General features: G+C 41.9%; 1 protein-coding gene and 1 long non-coding RNA gene across 4 annotated transcripts in view; one reads left to right on the top strand and one right to left on the bottom strand.

The window, feature by feature from the left end:
* LOC140426218 (uncharacterized) overlaps window positions 1-22016 on the top strand; it is a 209642-nt gene that overhangs the window by 7033 nt on the left and 180593 nt on the right. The window contains exons 2-3 of the long non-coding RNA XR_011948155.1: window positions 7559-7646; window positions 8078-8268. This is a non-coding gene — a long non-coding RNA (uncharacterized lncRNA). The remainder of the gene's footprint in view (window positions 1-7558; window positions 7647-8077; window positions 8269-22016) is intronic.
* Window positions 2228-22016, bottom strand: part of kif2c (kinesin family member 2C) — a 138727-nt gene continuing 118938 nt past the window's right edge. For 2 of the 3 annotated variants that reach the window (XM_072510715.1, XM_072510717.1), the window contains exons 15-21: window positions 21669-21779; window positions 18026-18093; window positions 15800-15917; window positions 12820-12891; window positions 7517-7612; window positions 4798-4933; window positions 2228-3575 (exon numbers count right to left, since the gene is read on the bottom strand). In XM_072510715.1, the coding sequence (XP_072366816.1) occupies window positions 3511-3575; window positions 4798-4933; window positions 7517-7612; window positions 12820-12891; window positions 15800-15917; window positions 18026-18093; window positions 21669-21779 (666 nt within the window). In that variant the 3' untranslated portion in view covers window positions 2228-3510. The remainder of the gene's footprint in view (window positions 3576-4797; window positions 4934-7516; window positions 7613-12819; window positions 12892-15799; window positions 15918-18025; window positions 18094-21668; window positions 21780-22016) is intronic. The other variant, XM_072510716.1, reaches the window with a different exon arrangement.

Raw genomic sequence — 22016 nt, 5'->3', positions numbered from 1 at the left:
ACAGTATTCACAAGGGAATGACAGTGTCCTGGTGTTTACGTTATCAAGAAGTTATCAGGTGGTGTTCAAATGGTCAAATCACTTCATTGTCTGAGATGGACTCTTTTTTTTTTTTTTTAATGCTTGTGGCAGCAATTCTTGATGACATTTTTCCTGAAAGCTGGTTTGCTTGTCCGTAGTGTAGCAAACGTGAATTGGTAAGATGCGTTGATATGCTGTGGTATGATTGCACTTTTGCCATTGTTCTGAGCTGAGCAGTAACATTGTCCTTCATGGGCAGAGTTGTACCATGTCGTACCAGTTGTTGTTCTATTGTTGTCGTCATTGTTATTGACGTGCTTGTTGTTGCGTTTGTTGCCTCTGGTACACTTCTTGTTGTTTTGTAGGTTTTGTTGTTGTGTTTGTTGCGCTCAATGACCACACCGAGTGGAGTTCTTCACAAAGTTACTTTGTGGCATCTGCTGTTTCATGGAGCGTGCTGTCTCGGATTTCTTGGTGCTTCCTTCTCGAGTCACGTCCGGTTCACTTGAATCATCTTTGGCTTGTCGATGCTCCCCGTCTGGAGCCCTTTCTGGTTCATCTGAATCACCTTTGGTTTCTTGATGCTCCCCGTCTGGAGTCATTTCAGGTTCTTGTGGAGAAGCTCGAGTAGATGAGGTTTGAATTAACGTGGTATCACTGGAGTCACTAGTAGCCTCACTTTGATTGTCGAGTGCCTCTGTACATACTAGCTGAGATGTGTCAGTCTTGCTGAGATGTTGCACATCTTGTATGAGAATTGTGAAGCCTTTGTCACTTGTCGCACATACAGTGAGTGGGTAGACCTTCAGTGTCTTCCTGTCGGTTAGATGAGCTGGGTAGACTGTCAGAGTCTTCTTCTGGTGGCTCAAATAATCTGGGTAGACTGTCATAGTCTTTTTGTTGTTCACGTGAGCATGGTAGACTGTCATAGTCATCTTGCTGTGCACTGGAGTGTGGCAGACTTGCACTGTCTGCTGCTGGTTGCTCAGATCAGGTTGCTAGCCCTTCATGGTCTTGTTCATGCAAGGACTGCGCTCTGGAGAGTAGCCATCTGGGATGGCCACGTCCAGATTACAAAATTGACACCCGCAAAGAATGCAGGGAAAATTGGACAATGTCTTGAAGTCCATAATTGCCACACGACGGCACCTGTACGGGTACACTGAGGGAGAATTCAGGATATCCAATTCACTTAACAAGCACAACCTTTGGGATCAGACAGTGACCCAAGCCGGGAATCAAACCGGGTCCCTGGCACCGTGAAACAACAGTGCTAACCACTGTGCTACCGTCCCATTACTTCCCATTTAGGCTGAGCAGTCTCAAAAAAAAAAAAAAAAAATTAAATGTGTGTTATAAAGAGGAAAGGGTCAAAAGCCTTACCAAATAGTGACTTGAACCATCCTATGATCTTTTTGCAAAGGGGTTTCTTATTGCAGTTGCATTATCATAGAATTTACAATGCAGGAGGCCATTCGGCCCTTGGAAAGGGCACTCTACCTAAGCCCACTCCTCCACCCTATCCCAGTAACCCCATCTAACCTTTTTGGATATTAAGGGCAATTTAGCATGGCCAATCCACCTCACCCGCACATCTTTGGACTGTGGGAGGAAACCGGAGCACCCAGAGGAAACCCACGCAGACACTGGGAGAATGTGCAGACTCTGCAGATAGTGACCCAAGCTGGGAATCGAACCTGGGACCGTGGAGCTGTGAAGTAATTGTGCTAACCACTATGCTACCGTGAGTAATATAGCTTATGTAGAGTAATGGAATCTGTAGCAAAAACCAAATCAAACTTTTAGGGAATAGTTGTGCTGTTGCTACTGCCTAATGCTATCATTTTGTGATCGGCTTCTTGGATTGAACAATTACCGTGACATTTTGGTTACTCTGCAATGCTGGATGTAGCACGGACACTTCCACAAATGCTACAGGTGTGAGATGTGTTACTAGGTACAGTATACATGTCTGCCTGCATAGGATTATAGAATAATATAACTGGCCAGAAACTAGTCTGCAGGAATATGGAAAGCAACAGTTTCACTGCTTAGGCTTATCTTCCCAGCTGAGGATATGTAGGGCACATGGCATGTCACCTGATACACGTCAGGCTAGCTTCCTCAGATATCAGCGACTTCCTTGCCAAACTGGAACAAGCAAGATAAAAAGGAGACACGCAAATGAAAATGGGCTCTCACCTAGTTTCTTATTGAAGTTAATTTAATATTCACGTCTTCAAAAGATTTAATACACAAAATCAGTTTGATTAATTTTTCTACAAGTTTCATGCGTTTGGAAGTATGCTCTGTGATATACAAATTGCAAAAAGCAACTGTAACCATTTTGCATGGTATTTAATTACTTTATTGAATATGAAACATTACAGTATAATGATGATTCTCCAATTCAAAAATGGCCCATGCATTCTGGGATTGGATGTGAACCATAAAACAATTCACATTTGAGTTTTCATCTTCAGTACTGCAATTATTTAGGGACAGACTAAGAAAACCTTAATTCAGTTCTTTGACAGCTCATTTTCCATTAAAAACAGGTCATTTGAGAAATCAAAACTCTACTGATTTCTCTATTCCTACTAGACAGGATTAAAAAATATTCAAATGTATGAAATGCTTTTACTTATGCAGTTTCTCATTTTGCTCTCAGTAGAACAATTCAAAAGTATCAGATTGCCATGTGCACATCAGCTCTTACAGACAAGCATGAGCTTGATTTTTGCCTCTACTGTAAGGCAAGAGTTCCGACATCCTTCAGCTGATTTACAAATCCATAAAAGACCACCAAGAATTCAGAAAATGTTTCAGCAGTTTAACAAAAGGTATATCAAGTTCAAAATGTGTTTAGCTTGATAAAATTGGCTGGTGTGAATACCAATTACTGGAGGATACAAAAATCACTGTTCATGAAACCCAGATACCAAAAGGTATGGTAGTGTATCCTATTGGAACAATTATAAAAGAATATGTAGTGGAATTTAGAAAATCTTGTTTATATTAAATAAAGTTCCACAATACCAGCATATTAAAATTGGCCGTATGGAACTTTTGGGGGCAGGGAAAGACTACAAAGGACACAGTAATTCCATTCTTCTACTTAGTAAGAGTTCTCTTTAAACAAGGTCATTTCTTCACAAATCAACTGAGGAATGGGTAGAGAAATCAATGCACCCTGAAAAACTAATCAAATCTGCACTATGTATGCATACTTCCACTTTAGTTGTGTCAGTCAGTTCAAGCATATTATATACTAGATATAAATCTGTACAATGTTCGAAAGAAAACATAAGAAAATGCATATAGACAAACTTTTAGAAGGAGGACTGTAAGGACAGGAACAGTAAAAGAGGAACACAAGCACAGTTTGTGGCCCTTGTATGAATGACAGTTGAATTCAGTGGCCATGACAGTCACAATGCAAGTGCTTTAACACACATTTCAGATTCACAAATTGATGCCGATGACTTCTCAGCCTTGAGCTTTGGCAGCTTGTTCCTCTTTCTGCAAGGCTTGTCTCAACGCCTTCAGGTTTTCTGTAAGAGACAGACAAATATTAATATATAGACAAACTAATCTAATACCCAGCTAAGAAATACACAATTTATTTCATGGAACTGTGCAACATGAATAAATTGCAAGCAAGTATTGACTCTGCCCATGACGCAAGTATGATATTTATAATTTATTATTATTTTTTTTTAAATTTAGAGTACCCAATTAAATTTTTCTAATTAAGGGGCAATTTAGTGTGGCCAATCCACCTACCCTGCACATCTTTGGGTTGTGGGGGGGAAAACCCACGCAAACGCGGGGAGAATGTGCAAACGTCACACGGACAGTGACCCAAGCCGGGATCGAATCTGGGACCTCGGCGCCATGAGGCAGCAGGGCTAGCCCACTGCGCGACCGTGCTGCCCGTATTTATAATTAAAAACACATTTAAGCAGCTTATTCAATGTAGTGATATCTGGAAGGATTAAGTACTAGTAAGATAGTTGCAAGGGCACTAAGGTCATATTAGGCAACACTTACAGTATAGTGTATTGTATTAACTCAGTACATCCTTGTTGAATTTAATTTGACCACGATCACTAATGATCCTGAAGAAAATGAATATGTATTATATGCAATAGCAAATGGGGTAAAGTACAAATTTGAGTATAGAATGTAGATAAAGGAAAATTAAAGTATAACTTATTTAGTAGCTCATCAATCCTCTACTTCATTGAAGTACACTTGAATACCATGTTTTATTGTGAACAAAAAATTTGACATTGTTCGTGGACCATCTAAAGATGAGTAGACTGGTCATCACAAATGTTAAAGATATAAAATGAACCAAGACATCATACTATTGCATATGTAAAATAGATTCAGTTTGAATTAAAGATGGATATAGAATTCTGTATTTCTTTCCATCAAGTTTTGGGAGGGGGGGGGGGTGTTGTGAAGCTCATCTTCAACAATAGCACCAAAACAACTACCTCTTTTATTCTATGCCCAATTTTCTTCTCTCAGATGTGGTGTAAAATGGCATTGCCCATGGCCAATTTCACCCAAGGTCTCTATACTATGTATCAAGCTTTACCTGGGATCAAGGTAATTTATGGAAGAGAACATTGGGGAGAGTGAACATCAATAGGGCAGCACTAGAAATAACAAATATTCAACCCTCGTAATCAATCTTTATAAATCAGCTCCAATTCATCATCACTCTCCTTTATCCAATAGAATATGGTAATCTAAAAAATGTACTGTCAAGATCTTGAAATATTTCCATCCTTTCGTCAATGTAAGTTTGTAATATGTTGGTGTAATTCTCAACATTATAGTCGGGTAGCTGAGTCATCTTCAGGAGTTTGTCATCTGCATCACTCCACAGTAGTAGCTTCTGTAAAAACATTCAATACATGTAAAAATGATCCATGGTTATTTATGGTACTTCCATTTCTATACCAGCAAACATTTAAGTGTTCTTATATCTAGCACAGCCAGATGATAACATTTAGTTGTAACTCTTACAAACCCCTCATGTTCAAGGGACACTTTTCCTTTTAAGGCAGATGGTAGATAAAGTTTTCTCATGGTATTGCACATTTTGTCTTCCCACCACTTTGAGCTCATTAAATGAGTGCTTGTTGCTTTATGGTAACTTGTCTGTTTTCACAGCCCTGACTGAGTAATGGTTGGCTATTCCTTTTTTTTTAGAAATCATTTTATCGAAGCATTTGTAATTTTCACAGTTTATCAAATTAACATTCTAAACAGCGGGGACTTCCGGTGACGGTGGGCGGGAGGCGGCCGCACAATGGAGGGCTCCCGTTCAGGAACGGCATTTTCAGGGCTTTAAGCCCGGTCCCAGGGTTCACGGAGGCGGCAGAAGCAGGGAGAAGGCACAGAGGAGACACAGGAGGAAAAAAAAACACAAAAGAAAAATGTCTAGGGTGAGCAAGAAAATGGCCGAAAAAAAAAAAAAACCAGCTGAAGGTCCGTCGGGGAGTGGAAAGGTCACCACGGGATCACCAAGGAAAATGGAGGCTGGAGCACCAGGGAAGGCCGCACTGCTTACGGCTGAAGAAATAACTAAGGTGATGGCTGCGGAATTTGAAAAGCAGTTGGCGCAGATTGCGAAATGCATGGAGACGGTGAGGAAGGAGATGAGGGAGGTTTTGAGTGTGCTGGAGCACCAGGGAAGGCCGCACTGCTTACGGCTGAAGAAATAACTAAGGTGATGGCTGCGGAATTTGAAAAGCAGTTGGCGCAGATTGCGAAATGCATGGAGACAGTGAGGAAGGAGATGAGGGAGGTTTTGAGTGTGCTGGTGGAGGAGGCGGTTTCCCCGGTGAGGACGGAGGTGGCGAGCGCAGTGGCGGAGGTGCGAGAACAAGGGGAGGCGCTGAAGGAAGTAGAGGAGACGTTATTGCAGCACGGTGATCAACTTGCCTCGATGGGGAAAGAGATGCGGAAGGTGATGGACACTAACAAGGATCTGCGAGGAAAAATGGAAGACCTGGAAAACAGATCCAGGCAACAGAATTTGAGGATTGTGGGGCTGCCCGAAGGAGTTGAAGGACCGAAGCCGACTGAGTATTTTGCCGCGATGCTGGCAAAACTATTGGGGGAGGGGGAGGATCCCTCCCGATATGAACTGGATCGGGCTCATCGGTCGTGGAGGCCTGTACCAAAGGCGAGTGAGCCGCCAAGGGCAGTGACTCTGAGCTTCCGTAGGTACAGTGTGAAGGAGAAGGTCCTGAGCTGGGCCAAGCAGAAGCGGGTGGTGCAGTGGGCTGGAGCTGGTATACGTGTATACCAGGACTTTACGGTGGAGCTGGCAAGGAGGCGGGCTGCCTTCAACCAGGTGAAGAGGGCACTGTACATTAGCAAGGTGCGGTGTGGCATTGTATATCCAGCGAAGCTGAGGGTGACTTACAAGCTCAGGGACTTTTATTTTGGAACGGCGGAAGCAGCGGAGGAGTTTGCAAAAGCAGAAGGACTGTGGCAGAACTGACAAATTGAGGAATGGCCATGTGCCGATGTAACCTCGACTGTATTTTCTTCTTTTTTGTATCACTGCGCGCGGGTGTAGAGACTAAAGGAGCCAATGTGGTATATAATATAATATAATGTGGTATATATTTGGACAAGGGAAGGGACGGGACTTTCACTCGAAATAAGGGTCCTTTGGGGTGTAGGTGGATATGTGGGGTTTGTGTGCTAAAAGGGGATCTTTGGGCTTTCCTAGGGCCAGGCAAGTGGGAAAGGGACCCGGGCAGGGGCCTCCACGCTGGCTGGTTTAAGCCGGCCAGTGAACGGGAGTGAGGTGGGGGGAGGGGCTGCGGCCATCGGAGCCTGGCAGAACAGGGTCCGAGTGGTCTAGCCAGGGTGGAAAGTTGGGGGGGGAAGGAACAGAGGTTGGGAGGAGGGGTTTTACAAGAGGCAGTGGACGGGAGGAGCTGGAGACCTGGGGTGGGGGAGAGGAGCTGTGTAAGATTAAGGGTGACTACGGGTAATCCCCGATTCCTTTTTGTCATTTGTTTACGTAAACATGCGGGTTGAGGCTTGGGGGTTGGTGGGTAGATGGGATCGTTGTTATTATGGGGACTGACATATCTTGCTGATTATTGTTTATTGTTGATGGATGTAAATCTGGGAGAAAATGTGAAAAAGGAGAATAAAAAATTTTAAAAAAACAACAAACATTCTAAACGGCCTATTGAATGGTTGGCTATTCCAATAAGGGAGATTGAAATGTGGTGGCCCGACAAGAAAGCAGGGGGATGTCAACCATGCCCAATCTAGTCTTCATCAGATATTTGCGTACATTTGCGTAAAATGCCCGATTATGATCAGCTAATATACTGGTGATCAAACGTTGCATAAATGGCTGCTAGTCACCTGCAAAATATAGTCTTTGAAAGCCTAAAGAATGAGTCTATATTTTGACTTTGGGAGAAAAATAAAATTCAAATCATACCTGTTGAATTTCTCGATGTTCATCCACCACTTGTTCTTCCAGTTCAAGAATTCTAGAAACATCTACATGCAAGTCACAAATCTTTGATGGTGCCTCCTTAAAATGGAAGGACAATCAAGACAACATATCTGTAAGTTAGAATTTAAGTCCTTTTTAAAATAATGTGCATATAGCAGATGAAGGTCAATACTATAGATTTATTTATTGAATTTAGAGTACCCAATTATTTTTGTTCAATTAAGGGGCAATTTAGCATGGCCAAACCACGTACCCTGCACATCTTTTTGGGTTTGTGGGGGTGAGACCCATGCAGACAAATGGGTCCTCGGCACCATGAGGCAGTAGAGCTAACCACTGCACCAGCGTGCCACCCCTAGAGCTGCTAATTTTAGATTTTTGAAGTTTCCCATCTAGGAAACCAACCAGTATCACTAACTACCCTTTCCATCTACTCTGTTGGTGATTAATTTTTTTAAATTACCCAATTCATTTTTTCCAATTAACGGGCAATTTAGTGTGTTCAATGCACATCTTTCTACCTTGCACATCTTTGGGTTGTAGGGGCGAAACCCACGCAAACACGGGGAGAATGTGCAACTCCACACGGACAGTGACCCAGAGCCGGGATCGAACCTGGGACCTCGGCGCCGTGAGACTGCAGTGCCACCACTGCGCCACCGTTGGTGATTAATTTGCAGTAATTAAATAAAAACTTGCAAGAACTGATCAGGAGGTGTTTGACCACCTTGAAGGTAATGAAAAACAGAAAGCTGCTGGTCTTTTTATTTACGTGTGGATGGAAGATGAAAGGCAGAGGTGCTTTTAAAAAATATTTGTCAACAAGAAATTGGGTGACACAAACAATTGCAAAGCTAAACCTCAAAAGATTACTAGATCTGGATTGCTAAAATATCAAAGGTTGCAGGTGAGCAATAGGTAGTTGAAACAAAGAAAAAGGCAGAGACAACAGTGTCCTGCAGTTAGCATCGTAGTGAAGCAGTCTGGGAACAGTGTCATGCAGTCAGTTCTATAATTGAACAAAAATTCACTGAGAAGCATGAGGGATAAGTAAAAGTCAGAGCCAGCATAATATAGATAAACTATAATAAGTAAGTAATACAAGGATTAGTAGACCAAAGGAGAATTAGACAAGGGGGTTAAAGTTAAGCTAAGGGAAACATCTTTTTAAGACCAAGTAATTTGAAAAGTTTACGTTTAAGACATGGCAGGTGAGGTCAGCAGAGTGGAATGTGTGACCGGTCCTTTGTGGGAAGGCATCCTAGATGATAACGTGTGCAGGAAGTGCCCCCAACTTTAAAAACTGAGCTTGGGGTTTTGGAACTACAGCGGCAGCTGGCGACACTGATGCATCCACAAAGCTGAGAGTTACGTGGATAGCACATTTAGAGAGGTGATCACACTAACTCCAGGGACTGGAGGAAAGAAGAGTGACCACCAGGCAGTCCATGAGAAACAGGCAGGTATTGTAGGAGTCTCCTGGCGTCCTGCTCTCAATTAGGGTTTCCATTTTGGAAGCTGATGGGGGAGCTGTCTCAAGGCAGTGCAATCAGAGCCAAGCTTCTGACACTAGAAGCGGCCTGACTGTACAGGAGGGATGGAAGGAAGAAAGAGCGATAGTTAAAGCAGGACCTTAAAGGTTGTAATCTCTGGATTACTCCCTGAAGTAGGAAGTGAACGGCAGTCACCACAGGTAGAACGCTTCGCTTCTGTCAACCCTTTTAAGACATACTTGGATTTTTTTCTAACTAAGAACTCCATCAGGTCAATTAACCATGCCACGGCAGCATTGGGTGGTACCGAAAGCTTCCATCCAAACAGTACTCCCCTTCGGGCTATTTGCAAGGTGAAGGCCAGGGCATCTGCCTTTGTTCCGGTCTGTAGCTCCGGTAAATCTGAAACCCCAAAGATAGCCACCAAGCGGCAAGGAACCAACTCAATCCCAAGAATTCCCAGCATGGCACTGAAGGAGACCCAAAAGCTCGTTAGCTTTGAACAAGACCAGAATATGCACATAGGGTGCACTGGACCCCCCAGAACATCACTCGTAGCCACCATCTACTTCCGAGAAGAACCCATTAGCAGCACAAACCAATATAAAGGTAGCTTAGTCACATATCGAGCTTCATGAAGATTGTGGAGTATGATAATTCTTAAATTAAAGGAAGTGGATATTTGTCCATGTTTGCTTTGCTTTCATGATTGTCTCAAGGTCAATGTAAAGTCCAAGATTGCCCATTTCCATTGTGCAATGATTTGATTATACAAGTGCGTTCCTCCTATCTCATCAAGTTGGATCATAAAGAGTTAATGGTTGTGATATTACAGAATTAGCTAGGCCATAAAACAATAGCCATGGGTCTGTGCGGACTGGAGCTAATCAATTACCATCCAAAATTACTAACCATTCAAAATTACTGTGGGGTGAGATCATGTGACGAGAAAGCCATTTTGAACACAGTGGCTGTTAAACAAACAAGGCTGGAAGAAATCTACCAGCCTTTTCTCCTCACACTCTGAAATTAGTGGCGACTAGGGGCTTTTCACAGTAACTTCATTGAAGCCTACTTGTGACAATAAGCGATTATTATTATTATTAATATGATGCTACTGCTGTTAGTTTGAAATCCATTGCAGAAATAGAGCATATGCAATGAGCATATACAAACGAATACCCAATGTAAAAAAATCAACTTTTGGAAAAGATGAATTATGTTTAGCAAATGGCTGTCCAGAAATTGCAGTTTACATCAACCTCAATTACACAATAATTCCAAGACCTACATGGAAAATTTCTGTCAGAGCCACAGATACTAGCGAAGGACTCAACCAGTGAGCTCTTTCATTTTGCCTTTTATCAGTGAATTTTAATTTGGCCACCAATTGTAGAATGTATGCACGCTTGCGCTTGTGTGCTTGTTAAAGTCAGAAACTATTGTTTATGGAGAAGTTTATGAAATGTGGCATAGATAATTGTAAAGTACAGTAAATAATTTAAAATGTTGATCTATTCCAAAAATGGAAATGGTGCTGAAATACCCAAGTATGATGTTAAACACCATCTTACATTTTAGTTATCCAAGTCTACACATCCAGTTAATAATTCTTGATGACAAAACAAGGAAGATATTAAAGCACAGGAGGAGGGAAGTGTAAGGAAGTGCCATGAAGTGAAAAATTGAATTGAAGATTGGAGAAAGTTGGATTTTTATGTGATATTGGAAAGGAAGTATAGTTAATAGAGTGAAAAAAGATTACATTAAATTATCCGCAAGAGTAGGACAAAGGGGCATAATTTAAAACCACATTTACATTTAATGAACAAGAAAGTTTAAGAGCAGTGAAAATCCTAGAATCATTTAACAATCAAGATGCTTGCTGAGGGGACCGTAGACAAGTTCTGGGTGGAGAGAACAAAATGGCTGATTTTTGCCCTCAATTGTGCATAGAACTAGTCAAAATATGAACATCATGCATGTTGGAAGACATATAATCATCCTGCATTGTATTTTTATATAGAGAAATCTTACTACTCAATTGCTGTAGGAAACAATGTGCATACAATGCAGTGCTATAAATCTGGGTAACAGCAAAAAGCAACTGGATATCCAGCAGTTACAGATTATTAAGAAGATCTCAGCAAAGAAACATCAAAGTTTAATATTCTGGAGAGACAATCACAAAGAAAGGAAGTTCAAATAAGCTGGAACATTAAAGATAGATCAAACTTTTATTCAATAACCTTCTTTGAATCCGATGTCTCACCCTTCCCACCGCATTGCAATAACTTAGAAGAAAATGTGACATTTTTTAATGGTACCTAGCGATATAGGCGTAATAAGTGACTGGGCACAAGGGAAATCAAAAGGGAAAGGTTGTTGGTAGCATGTCCACAAAAATTAAAGCTAGATGGGTTTAAAAACAATGTAAATTTCAAAATTCAGTGACGCCCTTGTCCCCACCAGTAAAATCTGATCAGCCCTGAGTTTTGGGAAGGCCAGCAAGAACTTGGGGAGGTCGTGCCTGACAAACCTGTTAGAGTTCTTTGAAGAGATAACAAATAGGTTAGACCAAGGAGAGCCAATGGATGTTATCTATCTTGACTTCCAAAAGGCCTTTGATAAGGTGCCTCACGGGAGACTGCTGAGTAAAATAAGGGCCCATGGTATTCGAGGCAAGGTACTAACATGGATTGACGATTGGCTGTCAGGCAGAAGGCAGAGAGTTGGGATAAAAGGTCTTTTTTCGGAATGGCAACCGGTGACGAGTGGTGTCCCGCAGGGTTCAGTGTTGGGGCCACAGTTGTTCTCTTTATATATTAACAATCTAGATGACGGGACTGGGGGCATTCTGGCTAAGTTTGCCGATGAAACAAAGATAGGTGGAGGGGCTGGTAGTATGGAGGAGGTGGGGAGGCTGCAGAAAGATTTAGACAGTTTAGGAGAGTGGTCCAAGAAATGGCTGATGAAATTCAACGTGGGCAAGTGCGAGGTCTTGCACTTTGGAAAAAAGAATAGAGGCATGGACTATTTTCTAAACGGTGACAAAATTCATATTGCTGAAGTGCAAAGGGACTTGGGAGTCCTAGTCCAGGATTCTCTAAAGGTAAACTTGCAGGTTGAGTCCGTAATTAAGAAAGCAAATGCAATGTTGTCATTCATCTCAAGAGGCTTGGAATATAAAAGCAGGGATGTACTTCTGAAGCTTTATAAAGCATTAGTTAGGCCCCATTTAGAATACTGTGAGCAATTTTGGGCCCCACACCTCAGGAAGGACATACTGGCACTGGAGCGGGTCCAGCGGAGATTCACACGGATGATCCCAGGAATGGTAGGCCTAACATACGATGAACGTCTGAGGATCCTGGGATTATATTCATTGGAGTTTAGGAGGTTGAGGGGAGATCTAATAGAAACTTACAAGATAATGAATGGCTTAGATAGGGTGGATGTAGGGAAGTTGTTTCCATTAGCAGGGGAGACTAGGACCCGGGGGCACAGCCTTAGAATAAAAGGGAGTCACTTTAGAACAGAGATGAGGAGAACTTTCTGCAGCCAGAGAGTGGTGGGTCTGTGGAATTCATTGCCACAGAGGGCGGTGGAGGCCGGGACGTTGAGTGTCTTTAAGACAGAAGTTGATAAATTCTTGATTTCTCGAGGAATTAAGGGCTATGGAGAGAGCGGGTAAATGGAGTTGAAATCAGCCATGATTGAATGGCGGAGTGGACTCAATGGGCCGAATGGCCTTACTTCCGCTCCTATGTCTTATGGTCTTATGAACCTAACCTGAGAAGCATCCAAAGTCAAATCACCATGCGCAGTAACCATTTTCTGATTCTCACTTTGAAGTCCACCAAGCTTTAAAGACAATATCAGAGGTGGGGTGAGAGAAATATTACGTGCAGTACATGAGTTACCATAAAGAGGTTAGATTACATCCAGTAGCCACAGAAACTAAAACAGAAAGTATTGTTTCCAATTCTTGGGAACTTTAAAATGGACCTTTTTCTTCGAAATAGTCTATTTTTGAAGTAAATTTAGACAGATTATTCAACCCAGATAGACTTGGAAACAATAAATGGCAACAGATACTGTTGGCATACATGCATGAAGCTAAAGATTCTAATCAACAGGTTTTAAAGAACATGCAGTGTTATTCTTTGCGATCAAAGACATTCTGCTCTTTAGTTAAGGTAATAGAAGTTAGATTGCAAATTCCTTTTACTACAACTCGTCAGAAGGTAGATTAAATTGCGATTCGTTGAAATGAGACATGTAATAGTGAATTTGTTTTATGTCACAGGAAATGAACACGCAAGTTATTAACTGATAAATTTTAGTTATTAACTGATAAATTTTAATGTAACAACTAAATGAAGATGCATACTACCTCCTCAAAACTCAGGATCTTCAATCGATCTAATTTACAACATTTTGGGCAGGGGTGAAATGACCAGCAAAGCTGCTAGCAAGTTCGTTACAAAGCCCCTTTCTATTGAAATGAGCCCCCAAAAGCACAACAGAAAGCACATTACCACCATTTCCACCCAGTGTGAATGTTGGTTTAAAGCAACCATGATAAGATAATGGTATCCCAGTCATTTTCAATCATAGCCAATGCCCAGTTTTAATTGACATTATTCAAATGTATGCAACCTTCTTTTGGAAGAGACAGAACCATACTAGGATAGGAAAGAAGTTGGGGACCAAGTGGGTTTAAAAACAATGTAAATTTCAAAATTCAGTCATGCCCTTGTCCCCACCAGCGAAATCTGACCAGCCCGGAGTTTTAGGAAGGCCAGTAAGAAACTATGAACCTAACCTAAGAAGCAACCAGCATTGGAGGTGGGGACCAAGTGCAATGTGTCCAAGTTTGCAGATGACACGAAGATGAGTGGTAAAGCAAAAAGTGCAGAGGATACCGGAAGTCTGCAGAGGGATTTGGATAGGTTAAGTGAATGGGCTAAGGTCTGGCAGATGGAATACAATGTTGACAAATGGAAGGTTAACCATTTTGGTAGGAATAACAGCAAAAGCGATTATTATTTAAATGATAAAATATTAAAACCTGCTGCTGTGCAGAGCGACCTGGGCACGCCAGTGCACGAGTCGCAAAAAGTTGGTTTACAGGTGATTAAGAAGGCAAATGGAATTTTGTCCTTCATTGCTAGAGGGATGGAGTTTAAGACTAGGGAGGTTATGCTGCAATTGTATAAGGGTTATGCTGCAATTGTATAAGGTGCTAGTGAGGCTACAGCCACACCTGGAGTATTGTGTTCAGTTTTGGTCTCCTTACCCGAGAAAGGACGTACTGGCGCTGGAGGGTGTGCAGAGGAAATTCACTAGGTTAATCCCAGAGCTGAAGGGGTTGGATTATGAGGAGAGGTTGAGTAGACTGGGACTGTACTTGTTGGAATTTAGAAGGATGCGGGGGGGGGGGGGGGGGGGGGGGGGCGGTGGATCTTATAGAAACATATGAAGGGAATAGATAGGATAGATGCAGGCAGGTTGTTTCCAGTTTCCACTGGCAGGTGAAAGCAGAACTAGGGGGCATAGCCTCAAAATAAGGGGAAGTAGATTTAGGACTGAGTTTAGGAGGAACTTCTTCACCCAAAGGGTTGTGAATCTATGGAATTCCTTGCCCAGTGAAGCAGTTGAGGCTCCTTCATTAATTGTTTTTTAAGATAAAGATAGTTTTTTGAAGAATAAAGGGATCAAGGGTTATGGTGTTCGGGCCGCAAAATGTGGAGCTGAGTCCACAAAAGATCAGCCATGATCTCATTGAATGGCAGAGCAGGCTCGAGGGGCCAGATGGCCTACTCCTGCTCCTAGTTCTTATGTAAGGGGAAGAATGTATAAACAGGTCATTAGTTGAATGATGCATCAGATCTGTCAAGTAATAGGTGGAAAAAAAAATAGGTGAAAACCATGAAACTATTCACACACAGCAGCACAGTGGATAGCTTCACAGCTTCAGGGTCCCAGGTTTGATTCCTGGCTTGGGTCGGGTCACCGTCTGTGTGGAGTCTGTACGTTCTCAGTGTCTGCGTGGGTTTCCTCTGGATGCTCCAGTTTCCCCCCACAAGTCACGAAAAACGTGATGTTAGGTAATTTGGACATTCTGAATTCGCCCTCTGTGTACCTGAACTGGAGCCGGAATGTGTCGACTAGGGGCTTTTCACAGTAACGTCTTTGCAGGTTAATGTATGCCTACTTGTGAAAATAAAGATTATTATTACATATCCCTTTTCTTTCAAGGCAGTGAGAAAAGAAAGTGAGAAAATGGGAGCCAGAAAACTAGAAGGTTCATGTTTGAAACTAGTAAACTCAGGTTTAATAGAAAATAGGTTTGAGATTACAATAGAAGATGCTGGCAAAATGTGTTAGAACACTGTGCTTATTTTTCCTGAGTTGATGGGTACAACTGCCAGTATTTGGTTCAGTGAATTAGGGAAAAAAAAAAAAAAAGTACAAAAAAACCTTGAGCATACCTTGTTAAACTAAGGCAATTTTGAGTTTGGCCTATCATTTCAAACTGGTATCACTCAAATATCAATGACAGACTTCTATTTCACAGAATAGAAAGACCAAGCAACACAAATAATGAAGTGAGAGGGCATACTCCTGTGAATCCAGCATATGTGATAGTTATTTAATGCCATCACATAAAAATGCTATTTGGTGTAGTTTGGCTTAGTGAAAATGTATATTGGGAGTCCAGTAATATTTTCAGAACATTTCTAAACTTACTCCAATCTGTACTTACATTTTTATCACAAAGCAACCGAATGTCAGACTCCAAGGACTCGTTGAATCTTTGCTCTTTAGATATTGTGGAACATTCGGGTTCACTTGAAACTTCCTCAACACCGAGTTCTTTTACCCTTGGGCAGACATTAATAAATCTCAATCTTTCTGCAGTTACCAGGCAAGCAGCAAAAAATAAATGGAGCACCTCAACTGTCACAGGTTAGGTTCCTGCATTACACCTAGTTATACATCGTGGGAATTGCTTAATTTAAATTAACTGAAACAAAAGACAAATACTTGAAATTTAAAATTTACACTTACAGCATTTATTAGTCAATAACTTCATTTGACTATCCCGTGATCCAGATTACCCAACAGCAATTAAAAAATTAGAAGTTTTTTGCAGTTATTTGTATTTAATAGTCTTAAGACTAAATCAAATAGACAGCCGTTGCCATTTCCCTTCTCAAAACAGTGATTTATGCTGGGGCAAGATTAAATAGGCGTCAGGTGTTGATTGTCAAAACTTTAAAATGTTGGCAGGCTATTCAGATTGGTTTTGACATTGGCTCCACAATCTAATCCCCAAGACATTTTCCCACCTGGACACAAACAATGCTGAGAAAGCAACTCCAAGCTCTTATGGGGATGAGGCAGGAAGCAATCGAAAATATATTTTGCAAAAAAGATGAAAGTCCATCACCTAATATGGACCCCAACAAATCAGAAGAAGAAGACACTCAATAAAGACCACATCAGAGGTCTTCACAAATCAATTATTCTGCTGGGTGGTAAGTGAATGGCATATATTAAAAGGTAAGATGGCGGTAAAGTGAGAATCACACTGAACTAGTAATCCAGAAGTCCAGGCTAATGTTCCGAGAACATGTTCAAATCCCACCAAAACAGCTGGTGGAATTTAAATTTAAAAGTCTAAATATTAAAGCTAGCAGTAGTGAACATGGCACTAACATAGATTGTAATAAAACCATCTGGTTCACCAATGTTCTTTAGGAAAGGAAATCTGCCATCTTTACCTGATCTGGCCCACGTGACTGCAAAACCACAGCAATGTAGTTGACTCAACTGCACTCTAAAATAGCCTCGCAAGCCACTCCGTTCAAGGGCAATTAGGGATGGGAAAAAAAATCCGCCGTTGCCAGCAGTGCCCACATCTCACGAAAGAATAACATTTTTAAATTCTGGATTAAGATAATACTTTCAATTGTAGTTTGCAAGGGTATCTCAACTTGGAACACAGTTTGTGGGGGTGTATAGTACAGTCAAGTGAAACCCCAGTGAGAATAAGCAGTCAGATTTCAGGTAAAGATTGTTTATTAAATGAAGACAAATACACACAAACAGGACTATATTATGCTAAGCAATGAAATATAATGAATTACTAAACATATAGTTTATGTAGTGCATACCCCTTGTTCCAAAATATATCTACGACCCCCTAACTCCTCAAGACTACCCCTTTCCACCTCTCCACCCACCCCCCCAAAACAACATGCAAATTAAATAGATTTAGAAGTCAAAATGCAGATTGTTACCACACAATACAGTGGGAATGGGACATTTATCTTGTCCTGGTCCAGCCGAAGACGTGTAAACTGACTTAACAAAGGTTTTCTGCATTGCCTTGGCTTGAAGCCTCAGAGCCCGTCCGATATAAAACCTTGCCTCCAGGCTGCTAGCTGGAAGCTGGCTGGCCTGCTTCTGAGGCTGCTGGATGTCAAGTGGCCTCTCTTGCTTCAGAGGATCCTGGCAATTATACCTTTGTTCCACTTTGATGCTGCCTTCTGATTATTTGGCTGTCAGCCCCTCACAATTCTTTTATTCTAGACATTAGCAGGTGTATTCTTCATTGATCTCCCAATCTTTTAGTTGATGTATTTCTACTGATAGGGGATTCATCCCCTATTTGCTAATCGTTACTGGGAAACACACATCCCATTATGCCTTTTGTAGGCGGTTACTGCTGTTGCTGAGCAGATTTCTACCCGTTGCTAGGCATATCGCATCCTATTATGTTTTGTTAAATTAGTGTTACTAGGTACTAGGCAAATCCATGACAAGGTATTAAATAGCATTGGCGCATGGTTTTTGGTATGGGCGCAGGAGCTTTTAATAGAAGGAACCAATACTTGAATCAAAGAACCAATGAAGCATAATGACACTATGTTTGCCTTATTTATAAAACATTTGACATTCAGGTTGTATAACTTAAAACTGTTACCTGTCAGCATATCTCAAAGTATTTAGTGTGTGTTCACAGGAATTCAATCCTGGTGAAATCATTGCAATCTAGAAGAAGAAAAAAATCAATTTCAGCAAGATCAATAAAACGTTCTTATGCATCGACTCAATTGCAATGTCACAAAATATGTTGGTTGTTTTCATGCTGCATGCAGAACAGGTCATAGCTCCTCCTCGAACATGACGTACAAGACAGTGAATAACAGACATTTCACAACCCTTTACTAATCTCACACAAAACAAAATGGCAGTAAATTAACAGATTAAGCATCAGTGACAAACCAAAGTAGTCTGAAATCTAAGATACTTGTCAGTCTGCCCTCAATTTGCCCAAGTTGGCTATTTGAAGTAAGAAAACAAAGATGCTGTGCATGTATTCAAGACAAGCTGATTTGATCATTAGAGTTTGGCTGGGGCATCAGTAGTAGCGCTACAATTTATTTACAATGGAGTATAATGTGGTAAAACTTGAAATTGTTCATTTTGGCAGCGCGAATACAATAAAGCACATTACCTAACGAGAGATTGCAGAGCTCTGAAGAGCAGAGGGATCTGGGTATCCTAGTGCATGAAATCATAAAAGGCTAGTGTACAGGTACAGCAAGTAATCAGGAAAGCTAAAAGAATGTTATCATTTATTGTAAGGGGAATTGAATCCAAAGTAGCATGGTGATGCTTCAATTGTACAGGATAATATGAAGACAGTGTTTGGAGTACTGTATACAGTATTGGTCACCTTTTTTAAGGAAAGATGCAAATGTGTTGGAAGCTGTTCAGGGAACTAGACTAATACCTGGAATGGATGGGTTGTCTTACGAGGCAAGGTTGGACAGGCTAGGCTTGTATCCACTGGAATTTAGAATAGTAAGAGGCAACTTGAAACAGGTACGATTCCAAGAGGTCTTGACAGGATGGACATGGAGAGGATGTTTCCTTGTGGGAGAATCTAGAATTAGGGGTCCCTGTGGGTACCCTCTCATTTAAAAGATGAGGCAAAATCTTCTCAGAGCGTTAATAATAATCTTTATTAGTGTTACAAGTAGGCTACATGAACACTGCAATCAAGTTATTGGTAAAATCCCCTAGTCGCCACACTACGGCACCTGTTCAGGTACACGGAGGGAGAATTCAGAATGTCCAATTCACCTAACCAGCACGTCTTTCAGGACTTGTGCATCTTTGGAGCTCCGATTCCACCACCTTTTCAGGAAGGAAGTCTTGAATATTTTGAAAGGCAGTGGGTGGATAGATTCAGAATCTAAGTATAGGCGGAATGCAGATTTGAGATTACTATCAGTTCAACCATGATCTTAATAAAGATAGAGAGATATTGCCAGGTTAGGCGAGTGGGCAGAAAATTGGCAAATGGAATTTAATGTGGGAAAATGTGAGATTGTTCATTTTGGAAGAAAGAATGAGAAGGTGGATTATTTAAATGGAGAGAGATGCACACAAAAGGAACCTAGGGGTCCTTATGCACAAAACTCGAAAAGCTAGCATGAGGTGTGGAAGAAAATAGAAGACAAATAGAATGCTGGCTTTTATTTCAGGGCAGCTGGAGTATAAAAAGCAAAAGGGGAGTTGCTGCAACTGTACAAGGTACTAGTGAAGCCACATTTAGAATACTGTGCAGTTTTGGGCCTCTTCTAAAGGAAAAATATATAATTGGAGGTAGTACAGAGGATGTTTATAAGGATAATTCCAGGTATGGAGGGACTGCCATATGATAAGTCTGTTCTCCTTGGAGTTTCTGCATTCAAAGGCAGGGTCATTGAACATTTTACGGTGGAGGTAGCTTGATTGTCTTGCCTAGTAAGAATCTAAAATTTTGGGGAGTAGATGGAAATGTGGAATTAGAAACAAACAGATCAGCCAGGATCTGAATGAATGGCTTGAGGTGCTGAATGGCCTATTTCTGCTCCTATTTTGTATGTTCGTATTGTTCATGCTTGGACAGACCAATGGTAGTTTGTACATTTAAAAGAATCCAATTTGTAAAAATTTGCAAAACTTCACAAAAATAGTTAGAAACCAATCAAAGCATAGGATGCCTCTGTACGCGGACGATCCGCTATTGTACATCTCGGACCTGAGCTCTTTGGTGAGGGATATAATGGGGTTGCTAAGGAGATTAGAGGTGTTTGAGGTATAAATTGAGTTTAGGGAAAAGCAAGTATTTTGTGGTGTCTTCTCCAGGTGTAGGGGTGGGAATGAGGGGGGTTGCCATTCTGGGTGGCGACAACTCACTTTAGGTATCTTGGGGTGGATGAGGTGCAGAATTGGGCAAGCTCAATTTCACAAGCTTGGTTGGGAGAGTAAAGGAAGACTTGTTTCAATGGGATAATCTCCCCTGGTTGTGAAGATGAACATTTTGCCACGTTATTTGTTTCCGTTTCGGTGTCTGCCAGTCATTTGTGTGAGCAGGGAAGATGGCTAGGATAAGGAAAGCGGTGCTCCAAATGCGGTGGCAGTCGGGAGGTACGGGGGTTGGCCCTTACGAACGTGCTATACTATTGCTGGATGCAGAGAAGATGTGGGTCTGGAGTAGGGAGGTGTGTGTGTGTGTGTGTGTGTGTGTGTGTGAGAGAGAGTGAGAGTGAGTGAGTGAGTGAGTGAGTGAGTGAGTGAGTGAGTGAGTGAGAGAGAGAGAGAGAGAATGGAGATTAAAGATTTGTTTTTGGAGGGATGGTCTGCAAGCTTGGAGGAGTTGGGGGATGAAGTTTGGGCTCCAGCGTGAAGACAACTTCAGATACATACAGGTGCGGAACTTCGCGAGAAAGGTTTTCCAACGGCATCATTCTCTTTGTTGCTGGAGTAGGTGCTTTCGGTGATGGGGCTGGAGTCGTTTTGGTGATTTATGGTAGGATCATGGAGAAGGAGAAGGTTCCTGTGGCAGGGATTAAGGCCAAGTGCGAGAAGGAGCTGGGCATGGAGGGATTATGGTGCGAGCTTCTGTAGAGGATTAATGCCTCAACCTTGTGCATGAAGCTGGGGTCGATTTCAAGTGATGCACAGATTACATTTATCGAAGGCAAGGATGAGCCGGCTGTTTGACGGGGCAGAGGATAGCTGTGAGTGGTGCGAGAGGGGCCCAGCCAATCATGTTCATATGTTCTGGTCCTGCCCGAAGTTGGAGAAATTTTGGGGGGTGCTTTTGGCACCATGTCAGAGGTCCCACAGTGGTAGAACTGGAGCCTGGTCCCCTGGAGGCCACATTCAGGGTGTCAGACGTGCCGGAGTTACAGACGAGCGCAGGGGCAGATGTTTTCGCCTTCGCCTCGTTGATCGCTCGCATGCAGATCCTGTTGAGGTGAAGGTCAGCTTCTCCTCCCCGTGCCCAGAGGTTCTAATGGAGTTCCTGTACTTGGAGACGGTGAAATTTGCTCCGAGGGGGGCAGATGAGGGGTTCCACAAGAGATGGGGATTGTTTATTTTACACTTTGGGCTATGGTTTCCATCAAAAGGGTTTGGGTGCGCGGGGGGGGGGGGGGGGGGGGGAAAGAGAGAAGAGAAAAAGAGGTCTGTGCATATTCTTTGCAAAAATGTTAAAACATTGAAAATTTGAATAAAAATATATATCTTTTTAAATAAACCAATCATAAACTGCTGCACAGAAAACCTACCATGCAAGTCCTAGAGTTTTCACCAATAAATGAATCTCTCAGTACCAGGGTCAACTTGCTTGCTCGAAATGGCGTATAGATATTGTTCTTCCCCAGTGACCGAATGCACTCCTGGAATACAAAAAAAAACTATTACCACAAAGTACAAGTAATGCACATTTTTAAATGGAGCAGACAATTCCTCAACTCCTTCCAGACTACTATTTCATTAAAGCAACAAGTATCACCACATGGACCACAGCGGTTCAAGGAAGCCCACCACTTTCTAAAGGACAATTAGGGATGGGCCTAATCTAGCGACACCAACATCCCACAAATAAATTAAAATAAAACCCTCCAAATTTTAGT

The sequence above is a fragment of the Scyliorhinus torazame genome, chromosome 7 (genome assembly GCF_047496885.1).
Source record: "Scyliorhinus torazame isolate Kashiwa2021f chromosome 7, sScyTor2.1, whole genome shotgun sequence".
NCBI lineage: Eukaryota > Metazoa > Chordata > Chondrichthyes > Carcharhiniformes > Scyliorhinidae > Scyliorhinus > Scyliorhinus torazame.
The sequence above is the reverse complement of the archived record's forward strand: the minus strand, read 5'-3'. Positions and strand labels throughout refer to the sequence as shown.